At 41.0% G+C, this 15,611-nt stretch overlaps 1 protein-coding gene across 1 annotated transcript in view; it reads left to right on the forward strand.

Moving 5' to 3' along the window:
• The window catches only part of cobl (cordon-bleu WH2 repeat protein), a 107,238-nt gene that overhangs the window by 53,173 nt on the left and 38,454 nt on the right, over window positions 1-15,611 (forward strand). Inside the window, exon 8 of the mRNA XM_056286966.1 lies at window positions 1-6. This exon is cut by the window's left edge and continues 177 nt beyond it. Coding sequence (XP_056142941.1) covers window positions 1-6 — 6 coding nt within the window. The remainder of the gene's footprint in view (window positions 7-15,611) is intronic.

The following is a 15,611-nucleotide window of genomic DNA, read 5'->3' on the forward strand; positions in this document are numbered from 1 at the left end:
TATCAGGTGAGCAGATCAATCTGTTTCAAAACCATCTCTAAGCTCTTTTTATATTAAATCTCACATGCTTTTGTACAAACAAATACACGGCACAAATAAGCATACATGTGTATGCAAACCCATACACAAATGAAAGATGCTCGATGGTGTTTTAAGCCCCCAACGTACTCTTCAAGGCAGCGCTGCATATAAGGCACTCCCCGCCCCCTACAGTTTCAGTCAATCACAGCACTTGGCGCTAACCCTAACCCTAACCAGTGCTGTGATTGGATGAAACTGTTGGGGGCAGGGAGTGCCTTCCATGCAGTGCTGCCTGGAAGAGTACGTCGGGGTCTTAAAACACCATCGAGTATGAAAGATGCTCGCATGGAGAAACAAACCCATACACTTAGAGTCAAACATTCAGTTTGGCTCCATTTGAAAGGCCTTTGCAATCGCCAATACTTTATTCCAAAGGACTGTGGCTCTAGGGTACATCAGCTTCAGATGAGGTGTTTACCAAGTTAAATATTGAATTCCTTAGCTTTTAGATGTTGACTTAAGTTGCACAACCGCAAGCTGCTGTGTCTCCTTGCCTTACCTTTGTTTTTGGCCCAAGATTCAACACTACACTGTCACAGTGACCAGTATTGTCTGTTTGAGAGCGATGGTTGTATTCTCATTACAGTGTTATGGCGGCATGCTGGGAAATGTGTTTTGCAACCACCCAACTTCATCCCTGGCTCTGATATTAGGGTTTGTTTGTTCAGAGGAGTGTGTCTCTGGCGGATATTTCCAGAAGGGCTGGGATAGAGAACATAAGATGGTTTCATATACTTGATTCCTAATAAATAAACCCAGCTGAGTTTGTGAAAGCAATGCAGAGAAATCTTAAAACTTTTGCAAAGCTGTCCTGACAATAAGTGTCTTTCTGAGTTTCAAACAGTAGTCAATAGTTCACTTATCCCAGTTTAGTGTTTTCATATAGTGTGTTACCAATTGAAATTACTCCCCTCTAAGTTGACCTTGAGAAGAGTTGATGTTGTGAAATTATACATAACATGCTGCTAGTATAAAACACAATAACGTATTAAGAGTTAGTCTGTACACGTTACCTTTCCCCTAACTATGCGAAACTGAACTGGAAAGAGCGGAGTTAAACTGAAACACTGCAGTATCCATTCACCAAAGTTCACAATGTAACTGTAAAGAACCAAGTGGAAAGTGTAACTCGGTGTCTTAACAGTAAGAAGTCTGCAGGTAAACATCATTCAAACTGTTTATAGGACTATGATAGCCAAGCAAGGTGGATCAGTCTTGTAAATTAGTCACATTGATCTTCCTTGGGAGACAGGGTTTGGCCTCCTACTCATTGAAAGTGAATTGAAAAAAAAAGCAGACCTATACAATAGATATACAGATAGATAGATAGATAGATAGATAGATAGATAGATAGATAGATAGATAGATAGATAGATAGATAGATAGATAGATAGATAGATAGATAGATAGATAGATAGCAATACGTCGTAACAAGATCGATAATAAAGTCTCAGCAAAATAGCACAAACTCGAGCCAAGTAGCTAGCAGGAGGGGGTGAAAGAATGGCTTCGCCGTGGTTTTATAGCATCTCGCTACGGACACACCCTATATGCAAATTGACTGGTGTCTACGTATCCACTGGCACTTTGTCATTGGACACCATCTACAGTCAATCACAGATGTCTCTCGAGCGGCCGCAGGTGCGCTGTTTTAACCACTGAAATTCTCTGTGGTCACATTCCAACTCTGAACATAGCCTATCAATAGGAATTTTCAAATTTTGATATCAGTATCACTTTAAATCTGAAATCTGTGATTTCCCTGGTCTGTCATTCCCTCTGGCCATGAGAACTACAAATAAGGTGCAGCAGCAATTTTCGCTTGTGTGCCTTCAGCTCTGCAGTAAACGGTTCTCACACTTGTGAAAATGGCATCCTTGGACTAAAGCTAACACAGGTAATCTAATCTATTACAAGCTACATCAAACTATATTGGAACAATGTTGTATTGTAATATTAATTGTAGTATTGGTAGATTACCTATCAAACAGAAGCGTCACCACTTAGTCATCATGTTTCAATCCTTTTCCCTGTAGGAACATATCTGTCGCTGCACTGTTGTTCATGATCAAAAATTTCAATCGCAATATGTGGATGGTGTCTCCAACCATGGCAAAGATCTTCTTCTTCTTCTTTCAGCTTGTTCACTGTTTCTCAGAGGTCACCACAGCGGTTTTTTGCCCTCCATAGCTTTCTGTCTGATATATCCCTCTCTCACAGTCCAACCCTCCTCCGCAGTCCAACCCTCCTCATGTCCTCCTCTATCTGTCTCTCCATCCTTTCCTTGGTCTTCTTCGCCAACCATGGTGAAGATGCCAGTTAATATTGTGTAACCTGACTCTTGTGATCCAAGAGGATAAAATAGCTATTCATTAATGAGAAAAATCCCGGATTTCAGCTCTAGTCATGCAGAGTAATGACAACAGCTGACAACACTCTTGTACATTGTGTCTGAATCATGTGATTCGTGCTGTTATGGCTTTTTTATGACATTGTTTCCTTTATTTGGAATCACAAGATAGCAGCAGTTTACAGAGTCATCTTTAGTTAGATACCTTTACGGAGAGATCATCTTTTCAGCTTTTTAGTGTAATTATAGAACACAAAAATAGAACATGGTATGTTTTTCATTTAAGATAAAAAAAATGGTTAAATAAACAAATTTAAACAAAGGAAGGGTGTTTCAGGGAAATGTACATTTTCCACTTTCCCCAAATCTCCTCAAATTTAATTGCCTGAAGCCTCATAGAGAAGGTGGTTCTTACTATTATTAAGAGTTCATAAATAATATATCAGTCCTCTATAGATGGGGTGTCTGTTTTAAGCCATTTTTTTGTAATTGCTTTTCTAGCAGGTACACTCGGTATTCCAAATAAGTATTTTGGTTTAATATTTGAAGATGTCCAGTGTAGAAGCTCAAAAAGGAATTTGACCCAATTAAAAGTTGTTGTTGTTTTTTTTGTCCCAAATATAGTCACTAATTCTGTATAAATCTTACGCCAAAAGCTATTTACTTTTGGACAGGCCCAGAACAAGTGGTAGTAATTGCTTTCCTGGGTGCCACAATTCCTCCAGCAGCTGGAAGAGCCTGAGTGGTCAGTTTTCTGAACAGGAATGATACAATATCTACTAAAACTCTTCCTGCCAAATGCTCTCTATGAGGTTGAGGTTGAATATCCTCCATTGAAATCGTAATGTTTTGTTCAGACTTCCTCTGAAATGCAAATGTTAGTTTCACTTTCCAATTTTTGTTTTATGTAGATGGTACTTGCTATTGTAACCTCCTGAAGTCCCCTATATATTCTTGAAATTACTTTAAGCCCTGAATTTGTTCTATAGCTACTATTAAAAACTTTCAATCGGTTTTTTTCAAATGCCTTTTGAATTTCTAACATAGAACTGTTTGTGTGTTGATGTACCTGAAGAAATCTAAAAAAAAAACACTATTTTTTAACCCGTGTAGTCTTTTCAATGTCTCAAAATTGCTCAGTGTCCCCTGATTAAAAAAGGTACAGTATAAGGAGGGCCTCGATTAGCCCGTCCCTTATAGTTCGCATCCAATTTGTATGGAGTAAAGTCAAAGTCATGACAGCACCTTCTCAAAATCTTTTGTCTTCAAACAAGCCACTCAGTGATAATGTTTAACCATATTTTCAGAGATAAGTTGATCCATTTGTTACATGTTTCCATTAACTTTTTAATTAGTCTTATATCTCCTAATCATGCCTGAATTGGAGCTACCGCGGAGTGATAACCATATCACTCCTGTGCTTGCCTCTCTACACTGGCTCCCTGTTGTATTTCAAATGGATTTTAAAAATTTGTCGCCCCTTTTTAAGGCTTTAAATGGTCTTGCTCCTACATACATTTCTGTTTGTTGACCTGGTATACGCCCTCTCGACTATTAAGATATGCAGATAGAGCCATGCTGGTTATTCCTAGGTCTAGGTTTCTCACAAAGGGTGATCAGGCTTTTGCTGTTAGAGCCACACTATGAAACCCTCTTCCTGTCGAACTAAGACTAACCAAGTCTCTAGCTTCTTTTAAATCTCATCTTAAAACTTTTCTTTTTATGAAAGCTTTTAGAAATGTTTGATATTTGTTTTTATTTATTTATACTGTTTTGATTTTTACTCTTATTTGGTCTTATTTTTGCTTTGTCTGGTTTTATTTCTTTGTAAAGCACTTTGTAACATTGTTTTAGAAAAGTGCTATATAAATAAAGTTATTAGCAGTGAATGATTTGCTGGCTTGCAAAATATGATCGACTTCTCATTTAATTTCAAGACTCATACCCGAATAAAAAATGTTTTGGTCTTGACTCTGTCGCTGTCTGATTTAAGTCAACTGTAGATGTGAGTCACACATGCACATGGTTTACAGATCAGGCAGTGACAGAAAGCAGCATTGGTTCAGCCAGGCAGAGAGTGAATGATGAGGGAGTGGCGATAGCGAGAACAAATGTTTTTCAAAGGTTTTGAATCACCGTAACCACGAGAGGTTCTTCATCACAGTAGTTTCTGAGATTAGCTGTGGACATATACACAGGCAGACACCCCCCCCACACACACACACACACACACACACACACATCATCGTCATCAGCATTCACTCGGGGTCAAGTATGACTATCCTCCTTCTGGGTCCTTGTGGGTTTTCAGGTGGGCGTAGAGGCCAATCCTGGAGCTGCATATTCTGGGGCAATGTTGGCAAGGGTGTATAGGAATGGTTGAGGATGTGGCTTGTGCCTTTCTGGTAAATTGCTCCCTTCTGAGTCTGCGCTTGTTTTCAGCAGCACAGTGGAGGTCATGGTTGTAGCATGTAGCACCCTGATGAACAGCCAGTCCCCAGGCCTCCATATTTTTTGATGCTTGTTCTCAGGTATTAAGGTCAATGCCAAACCTTTTTATGTGGGCCTTAATGTTATCTTTATATCGCTTCTTTTGTCCTCCTGGGGCACAGCATCTTGTCACGAGCTGAGAGTAAAGGACTTGTTTTGGTAGGCAAGAGTCAGACATGCGGAGGACATGGCCAGTCCACCTCAGCTGATGTTGTGCGATGGTTGCAGATAGAGTAGGCATGTCAGCCTCCTTGAGTACGCTGGAGTTGGTGTACTTATTCCCCCAGCTGATCGTCAGGATTTTCCTGAGACATCGCTGTTAGTATGCCTCAAGTGCCATCAGGTGACTGCTATATGTGGTCCATGTGTCTGACCCATACAGTAAGGTGGGCAGCACTACCACTTTGTACACCAGAATTTTTGTTCTGGCCTGAAGGTCGCAGTTTTCAAAAACCCTTTTCTCAATCTTGAAGGCCCGGCTGGCACAACTGAGACTGGTGTATTTTGATATCAATGTTGGCTTTGGAGAAGAGAAGGCTGCCAACATACGGGAACTGTTCTACATTTTTGAGTATGGTGTTATCTACAGAGATGGATGGGGGATGAGCAGGCATATTTCTGTTTGGTGTTGGTTGGTAGAGGATAAGGGTCTTTCTTATGTTAATGCCCAGGCCAAGCTGCATGTGTACCTTTACAAAGGCATCCGATATGCTCTGTCGTTCCTCCTCTATGACCGACACTAAGTCGTTGTCATTGGCATACTGCAGCTCAATTGGAAGTGGTGGTGGTTTTACTTTTAGCCCTGAATCTGTTAATGTTCAGAAGATACTCATCAGTTCTGTACATGATTTCGACTCCCTGAGGCAGATTGGGACCCGGAGGTGGAGGATGGTGGCAATGAACACCGAGAACAGGGTTGGGGCAATTACACAGCCTTGTCTAACTCCTGTGAGGACCTTGAACGACTCTGTCTCAGCTCCATAACTGCTGAGTACTCTAGCTGGCATATTGTAGTGTAGTAGTCATAGTACTCTGATAGATTTGTCAGGACAGCCTATTTTTGACAGAACTAGCCAGAGGTCCTGGCAGTTTACAGAATCAAAAGCTTTGGTAAAGTCTGTAAAGGCCATGTACAATGGTTGATTCTATTCCTGGGCTTTTTCTTGGAGTGGTAAAAATCATGTCCAGGGCACCTCTGTTAGGATGAAAACCACTCTGGGATTCTGGCAGAATTTCTTCTGATATTGGGAGGAGTCTGTTGGCCAAGACCCTAGCCAGAACTTTCCCTGTGGTGGAAAACAGGGAAATGCCATGGTAGTTTCCGCACTCAGCGTTGTCCCCTTTCTTCAAGATAGAGACAATGAGTGCATCCCTATGTTGCGCAGAGATTTCCTCTTTTTCCCATATTTTAAGTTGCAGGGCATGGATAAGTGTGATGAGTGTAGGTCCACCTGCCCTCAGTACTTCTGCCAGTATTCTATCAGGAATCCTCCTGATGGCATCCTGGACTTCTCTTAGACAAGGTGGTGCTGCCATGTCTTCTTCTTTGGTTTGTTTAGGGAGTTGTTGGAGAGTATCCATCTCAGGGCTAGCGTCCCGTAAAAGGTCCTGGTAGTGCTCTTTCCACCTCTCTTCGATTGACTCATTGTCTGAGCAGTGTGTGCCCATCTTTGGAGTGAAGGGATGTTAGACGGCAGTGGCTGGGACCATATATTGCTTTAGTAGTGTCAAAGAAGCCTCTGGTATCCTCAGAGTCTTCAAGGTGTTTGATCTCAAGGGCCTTCTTTGTCACACACACACGTGTGCATGCACATGTGTGCGAACACACACACATGCGCGCGCACACACACACACGCACACACACACATGCGCGCGTGACCAAATGCAATATCCCCTCCAGGCTACTGTCTGACAAAGATAACAATGCAATGGAACCCATGGCCTCAAGATTAAAGCGTTTTGAAACTTGCCCTAATCACTACAGCCCTGTGGACACCCACAAAGTTTTTATGCTCATTGTTTTGTCTTAAGATTGGTGCCCATCTGTTAGTAATACTTAACTGTGGTTGTATAAACTTATAAAAAAAGGAAACACTAAATACAACATTGAGGGCACATTTGAGGCAAATAACAGTGGTCAAACAACTGTGATTTTTCATCTGTTTTCTTTTTTTTTTTTACTTCATTCTCATGTCATCTCAACATGTTACTTCGTATTGCTTTGTCCAATTAATATATACCACCTGAAGTCAACATTGTATTTATGCATTGTACCATGGAGTTGCTCTTCCAGACTTTGATTATAGACACCTCGTTTTTTACAGTCTAATTTCTTAAGCTGACCTTTGAGCATTATGGAGTAGTTTACCATCAGGATGCTCTTTACCTTTATACACATATTATATGTTGTTGTTATAGTATGTTGTTGGGAATTAGAAGCTTCTTTTACTGAGACAACTCAGTGTTACTCACTCTGGATACTCTCTCTGGAGTGTTAGCTGCCTGAAATATATTAATTAAAGTCATTGCCTCAAGGTTAAGGAGTTTTTGCAGCCCGACTACACATTTTCAGCATGTTTGCAGGCATGTTATTTTACATGGAAATCGGTGGTATTCTTTAGTCGTGCTGGTACAAACCAACAAGTAATGAAACATTTTTTAATGTTGTATTAGTGAAGACAGGTATTTTCTCCCCCGAATTCTCAGATTAGTTGACATTAAGTTATAGAGATTCCTTTTCCTCCTTCTCAAAACGAAAATGCTGGTGTGAAATGTATTTTTTTTTTATTATTATTTTCTGTCCAGAGTGGTCTTCATAAGTGATCAATAGAATCCTAGAGAGGGATAAAATAATCAATCATGAATCTCATTAATCGCATCTGGTAGAATTATGATCTTGAATTTCAGTAATCCATGCCATACTGGCAGCATTTCATTAGAATGATCCTTTTTAGATGGGATTAATAAGTATAACTGATACTGATAGTATTAGTCTTTTGTTGTTTAATATCATCATAAATTGGAAGAAGTAAAGTTTAACACCCTCTACAGCATTTCTTTTGAAAACTAAATAACAGGTTTTTGGATTCATTTAATCAAATCAGATCTTGCACCCTTCATAATCCTAAGGTTCAGCTTTTACCAGGGAAGTGGGCGAAGTCTTAAACTAAGAGCGGAGAGCAGGGTTGACGCCATAGCCATGGATGATCTTGTGTTTCATGAACGTGCTCACTTCCTGTGCCCACAGTGATTGGCTGACAGAAAACCAGTCTGTGTTGGTTGGCTGTATAGGTTTTTAAATGCAGCCTTTTCGCTAATCTAATAATGTAGAATGACCATGGCTGATGCAAACACGCCGGACCTATCGCCAGGCAAACAAACAGGAACCAAATTGGATGCAAGACCAACTTTTACTTCTTGCATGTAAATTTGAGCCTGTGATTAGCTTCTAGTCTAACAGCAGCAACTGTTTCTGGGACTGTTATGATTTGGTCTTAGTGACTAAGGAGTCCTCTCCACTGCTTCTAACGTTTTTTGTTTTTTTAGATTTAAGAGGTATTTTTAAAATTAAAATGCTTCAAGAATCACTCTTGGATAAAAACCTTGAACTTCTCAACTCAACTCAAAACTTTATTGCAGACTCGGGGTCCATAACAGATAAAGACATGAGTGACACGCCCATTATTTTCAGGATTAGCTCTTAAATCGTCCAGTTACGAGGTACTTTCAGCCTTAAAATGGTTCATGAATACGGCCCCAATACGCTATTTCATATACTATTTCAAGCCTCGACGTTGGTATGAGGTTCAAACACTGATGACATGTACTGGAAGTGTCACCTCTGAGCTGATGGTGGAAAAATGAATAAGGGGTTTTTTTCAGGGCTGAAGGAATTTTTCAAGAGTTGGTGTTGCCATAGAGTCATAGTTTTTGTTTCCTTTGACTCTGCTTGACAACCAACAATATCTGTGTCTGCCCTTGTGAGAACAATCCTGAAGTGATCATGTGAATCATGTTTTGGAACACCGTGTTCACAGAAACCCATTTTTTGTTTTGTTGTGTTTTGTTTTTGTTGTTTTTTTTTTCATGGAGAGAGGTAATCTGTTATTGTGGTTTGGGAAGGAAGTCATGCCTCCATCGTTTCTTATGACACATTTTGGCTTTTTGGAAAAATTCTGCTTCACTGCTCAGTAATAGAGTGTCCCTTGACTACACAAGCATAAGCATGTTTTGTGCCTGGAGTGTGCGTGTGTGTGTGTGTGTGTGTGTGTGTGTGTGTGTGTGTGTGTGTGTGTGTGTGTGTGTGTGTACTCTTAATCTATGTGCATGCGCCAGATAAGAAAGAAAGGTAGTGAAAGAGAAAAAGAGGGAAGAAAAACAGAGGGAGGGAAAGAGAGAAGCAGACAGACAGAGACAAACACGGTGCGATTTGAAGAGTCACACCGAGAGGTCGGAGTGAAGTGAAGTCAGGTCTTATATAAGACCTACCTACAGACCAGTGGCCACTCTTTCAAGAATGAGGATGTGCACATCCTTGATAGCGAGGAATGGGGTGTCAAAGAGGCCATCTATGTGAAGCGAGAACGGCCATCCCTGAACCGGGGCGGGGGGGGGGGGATAAGAGTACATCTGTTGCCATCTTACAATGCTGTGATTGCAACCATTCCCCAATCCTCTGTGAATAGTACACATGGCCATTTTAACTCTAATTAATGGTCACGGCAATTTGCGTATTGAACCGATCGTTGTTTTCGGTCATTATGCCACTGTGTTGTTTATAAGGGTGGGGACACTTGCAGTCAGTTGAGACTGAAGAGGTCACTTAAATGAGTGAGGAAACATTTCTCTCAATAAACCTTGCATCCAGATGAACTGATTAAACAATGTCTTGTATAAGAGTATCAGATAGGTGGATGTGTGTATTTCAGTAGTGCCATTTTGGTAAAAATGAAAACGGGGTACTGATGAATGAGAGATAGTGGTAGAGGGAAATTTAGTGGGGCGTGGTGGGGGGGTGGAATCACTTGGGAGGATGAGGAAAAAAGTGAGAAAGGAGGAGTGAGGAAAAAACAGGGAGCTAAGAGAAGGAGAAGAGAGAAGAAAACGGGGGGTTTTTTGACGGGCCTCCGAAAAAGCTTTTAGGGTGTCTCAAACGTAATCATCTAAATTTAAGGGCGAAACGCATCAGCTCTTTTAACAGGCTTTACTCTGCAGCCTTTTCAAAAATGCCTCTCCGAATGTGTGCGCCACAAAACTTGGCCGTGTTCGGACATGTTTGTTATAGTACTCCGTTTTTGGGGATCCACTTTTTTGTTTTTGCTCAAGGCTGCTGAGTCTGGGGGCTAAAACTGAGCCCAGTGAACCCTGAAGACACCCCTGACAAAGGGCTGGTGGAGCGCGGGAGGAGGCGCTGTAGGAGGAGAAAAACAAAGAGTGGATAAGGGATGAGAGAGATAAAGAATGGACGGAGGAGGAGAAAGCGAGGTAGAGTGGGAGGTGGGAGGAGGAGATGGAAAGGGAGAGAACAAAGTGTGTGGGGGAGTGTATAGGAAGAGTGACATGGCAAAAGGGGAAGGGAAAAGATATCTGGAGAAAGGAAAGTCCACATTCAGGTTGAATTAATGTTTGATAAAAGTCTATCTGCTGAGATGGTTCAAGTGAACCATGAAGGGAGGATTAAAATTTGATGACTGTCTTTCAGTTGAAATAACACCAATGAACCACAGTAGCCGAAAACATTTTTATCATGGGTTTACTTGTCAGTAAAGGAACACAGAATGCAATCTGCTTTTACCATAAAACGTCTGTACTTAATACCAGTTACTTCAGCAACAGCAAGCACCTAATTAAGGGTGAGTATTTACTGGAGATGGGAGTCTAAAGTATTTCATTTAAGAGTACTTCCATCCACCTAGTCGAAGCCTTTCATCTCTCCACTTACCCTACTTTTTTCCAAGATGTTAAATAAAACGGGCATGAACAGCAGCAGTGGAGGGGGTGAAGGTGAGGGTGTTGTGATGCTTTGGCACATCTCGGCACATATCCACTGGTGAGTGTATGATGGGGAAGGAGACAGCATTTTTGCCACAGAATGGTTATTCAGAATGAAGGTATTATCCTCTTCACTGGGTCTGGAGACATGAGATATTCTGCAGGCTTTAGGACTACATGTTCACTCAGGCTAAGATGACAGTGACCCATAAATCCCATCCTAGCCAGTACATATCTCTTGCAGCTTTTCTGGAGAAAACAAAACAGCTTGCACATGTGCATGTTGAACGTACTGTTAGTCGAAGGCAGATCTGACAATGTGCAGCCCGTGGCGAGTTCTCTGCAGGTCACTCAGGAAGGCTTACACTTGGAAGGCGATTTTGCACTTGAAAATTCAATGTTTTCAATCCATATCTAGTTATTTAGGTAGAAGGGACTAATTTTTTTTTACTTAAATTATATTCTCTAACTTTTTCATATAAATGAATGTCCATTCTGTGACCTTCTATCACCAACTATGATAAAACAATGATGATTCAGCTCACTCTGTTCATGACAGCCTTTACTTCTGAAAGTGTTGGCATTTTAAATAAAGGTGTCAGAACGACACTTTCCGCAATAAAAGTTCAAGCTGCGCATATGAACCATGATAGGAACTGACATGTTTTGCTTCAGTCAGCTGTGGTTGGTCCACCAGAGAGGATGACGCGGAACTTCCTCTCTGCTGGACCAACCAGAGAGAAGCTTCAGCGATGGTCAACCAGCAAATTGTAGTAATATATCCAACAGTGGAAATCTTTGCAATTGCCACTTTAACTTTATCCAAGATGAATTTCTAAAGCTAATTGAAAAAAGCCCACACCTTAACTACAACAAATCATAACCTCAAAACACAAAAAAAAATGAACAAGGATATGGGGAAAAAAAACAAACAACAAAATGAAAAATGAATGTGTTTGAAGTCCAGGTGTACTTGAAGGAGTTGGACACAAAATCAGCAGATAAACATTAAAACTGGATGGTGTCAACATTTTCTTAAGATGTCTATATATCATGTCTCCTCTGATGATGTAGCCGCACCCAAGATTTCACCTGAAAGATCAATATTTCCACATATGCCCTCAAACGTTGAGGTTTAAGGCCAGGATTGCTTCATCTCTTTCCAGGCAAGGCATAGATACAAGTTAAGAGTTTGAGGACAGCTGTCATTGCTTTGTCAGTTGAATTTTATACAAATAAACTACACACATCCATACATGTACAGATATTCCTCGTATATAGTCAGGTGTACACATGTGTGAAGCAATAAGACAGCTGAGACAAAGTAGAAGATGGAGATACCAGTATGAGAAAAGTCTACGGAGTAGCTTTTTTTTTTTTTTTTTTTTGTGCATGCAGCATGCCTGTGTCTGTGTGGGTTTGTGATTGATGGAGCTGGCAAGGACTTCTGCTGTTGATCTGTCACTTTGTGAAAAAGAGAGTTGGCAGCAGAGGGAGTTTTGTCTTTCATAGCCATCCATCAGTCTCTTAACTATCCGCAGCAGGAGCTAGCTTTAATCTGCTCTAATGCATGGCTCTGATTCAGTCTGAGAGGCAATGCCAGGGTTGCCACCCGATCCATGTTCAGTATATAGTATTATACAGAGTCACCAAGTCAAATTCCTTGTAGAGGCACACATACTTGGCCCATAAAAACAGATTCTGATGCTTTAGTGTCCCATGCCTTCCTTTCTTTTTCTTTCTTTCTTTCTTCCTTTCTTTCTTTCTTTCTTGGCTGGCTCTGAATCATTCTGTCTCATACTCTCTTTTTTTTTCTTTGCTTTTGATGTATTCTTCTTTCATCAGTTACCCTCCTCCTTCTTGGTCTTACCGCACTCACTGACAGGTCACAGCTTCCCCTTGATGAATGCACCTTCCACTTTAAAACACTAACAAGGACTAACAACTCTCTTGTTATTGCGCCCCCCCCCACCCCACCCCCACCCCCACTGTATAGCTACAGTGTTTGTGTCTTTTCTTAAGCGACGCTCTGTATTGGGGTTTAGCCTTTGTCACATAAGAATCATTGTGGGGACAAGAGAACCAAACACAGGGGCATGAAACAAGCAGAGCAGGGGCCGAAATCAGGAAGTTATCCCAGGTGAGCCTGACATGAGACACATGGCAGACCAAAAAGTAGACCTGGGGTTTCCCTTTCCACATCCCTCTACCTCTGTGCTTGTGCTGTGAAAGGAACAAAACATTTTGTTCCCATTCAGTCAGGAACGACGAAAGGAGGAGGCCGCTGCTGCCAAAGCAAACAAGCAGCCCTCCCTCAGTCCATCGCTCCTCTTTATCCGTCATTCCTCCTCTTGGAACCGAGCTGCGGTTCATGTTGATGTGTGCTTCATTTGAAAATTTGAACTGTAAGCACTGTGTTTTCCTCAGCTGTTAAATATGCACACTGCTGCTCCTCGTAAAGGCCTTAAAGTATACAATCCAGAATTTAGGTGTATTTTAATATATTCACTTAGACTGCTTTTATTTGTCATTGCCTTATATGCATGTCTCATACATACAAGGGAACGAAATTACGTTTCACAAGGACCTCAGTGCCACATAAAAAAACAAATAACACAATAAATATTAAGAACAAAAAGTGCACTAAAAACAAGAATTACTTCACAGACCTAAACATCACAAGCACACCTGACACGAACAGTGAGCAGGACGATCAAAAAGTAATTTTATGAACCACTTGATGTGGGTGAATGATTTGACTCATAAGTGGAAATTGTGCTGTCTAGAAAATTCAAAACTGTAAATACTTTTCTTTTACAGAGTGATATCCCAGTAAATAAAAAGGTGGGGTGTGCCTCCATAGCCGAATGGTTACAACACCTGCCACATAGCCACAAGGTTGCAACTGTCACCTGTTCGATTCCAGCTGGCAAACTTTGTTACATGTCATACCCCTCTCACTCTTCCACATTTTTTGTCTGCCTCCTCACTATCGCTATCGAACAAAGATAGAAAATGCCCACAATAATAATCCACCAATCTGATGACCGCTGTTGATCAGCACTTAATAAAAAAAATAAAAAGCTTGGGGATGGCTAACCTGGTAGAGTGCATACCACATAAGGGTGAGTCCTTACCGCAGCGGCCTGGGTTCGAGTCTGGCCCAGGATCTGTGCTGCATGTCATCCCCTCTCTTTCCTGTATCTCTCTACTATCACAATACAATAAAGGGGGAAAATGCCAAAAAAAATCTAAAAAATTGAAATGTTGAATACATTAAATGGAACAGAAGGGCACAGAATGAATTTCCCTGGCATTGTAAACATGTCCAATGACAACAGGAGAGCATACATGAGAAGTCCTCTGCTTGAAATGGCTGACATATAGAAGGACACTGTATGCTGTGCTATTCTTATGCACTGACCTCAAAGATTTGTATGAGCATGAGTTAGGGGCCTGCAATCAGGGAAACGTCTCCCACCCTCTCTACAGGAGCATGCTGCCCATGTGGGTTAGAAGCTGTTCGCACTTGAAGCTGTCAAAACATCTTGTGTATGAAACCAACCAGCACAGATAGGACAAACAAATGAAGCGTATGTATCTGTCAGTTTTAAGCAGCTTGTATGTGTGTACTCGCGCGTGCGTGAGAAAGAGAGAAAACTAGAATACATTTGCACTAGTGTATGCATTGGTGTTACTGGGGTGCATTCATCTATGAGTGCATCTTTTAAATCCCATATGAAGAAAAAACAGGTAGTAAAGAAAGTTGCTTTCAAATTGTGATCAGTTACAGAGCAGAAATTACTTCAAATAAAATTGTAATTTCTTTGAATGTTGTCTTGATAACCTACCTTACTTTGGTATTACTTTGCCATCGAAATCTGTACAATATGCAAATAAAATATCATTGACGTCCATAACCATCGATAATATCATATTTCATTAAATTGCATGTAATATGTATGGCCATCAACACAGAAATAGCACATAATATGTATGCATGTATGACTTCCTTTAAGGGTATATGCAATTTAATTAATGCATATATGAAACAACAATGGTTTGACTTATATGTGTGTGTGTGTGTGTGTGTGTGTAAGATGGTTAACAGTTTCTGTTAATTATAAGGAAATTACCTTTTACAGGTGATAATTTTTTCTCATTATTTATACATTGCATATATGAATATCACTGTAAATGTATGCAAAGTTTGCATAGGCATCTCTGGCACGGAAAACCTGGTGAGGCACAATAAACTCTGTATGAGCAGCATCCAACTCGTCAATGAAACTACACACAAACCTATTTGCTCAATGAATCCCAATACAAACACACCTCATCAGTGAATGAAATCACAAATGCACACATTAACGTAACGCGGCGCAGGAGTTAAAGGAAGTCGAGACATCATCAGCGGTCACTCGAAGCGAGTATGACTGTCATCTATTGGGTTGTCTGCTTGTGGGTCTTCAGGTGGCTTAGTGGCCGATCCACGATCCACATACTTTGGTGCCGTGTGGACAGGGGAAAGTGGTGGTGGTAGTTGAGCCCTTTTCTCCCTCTCCTTGTGGTGTTGTCGCTTTTTGTCTGTGGCACAGTGGAGTTCCATTTCATGATGTGCTGCTCCTTCCTGCACGGATTTCTTCCAGGAGTACCTACCCAGTACAATGTGTTCCCAGTTGCTTGATGTGATGTTGAA

The sequence above is a fragment of the Lampris incognitus genome, chromosome 9 (assembly GCF_029633865.1).
Source record: "Lampris incognitus isolate fLamInc1 chromosome 9, fLamInc1.hap2, whole genome shotgun sequence".
Classification (NCBI taxonomy): Eukaryota; Metazoa; Chordata; class Actinopteri; order Lampriformes; family Lampridae; genus Lampris; species Lampris incognitus.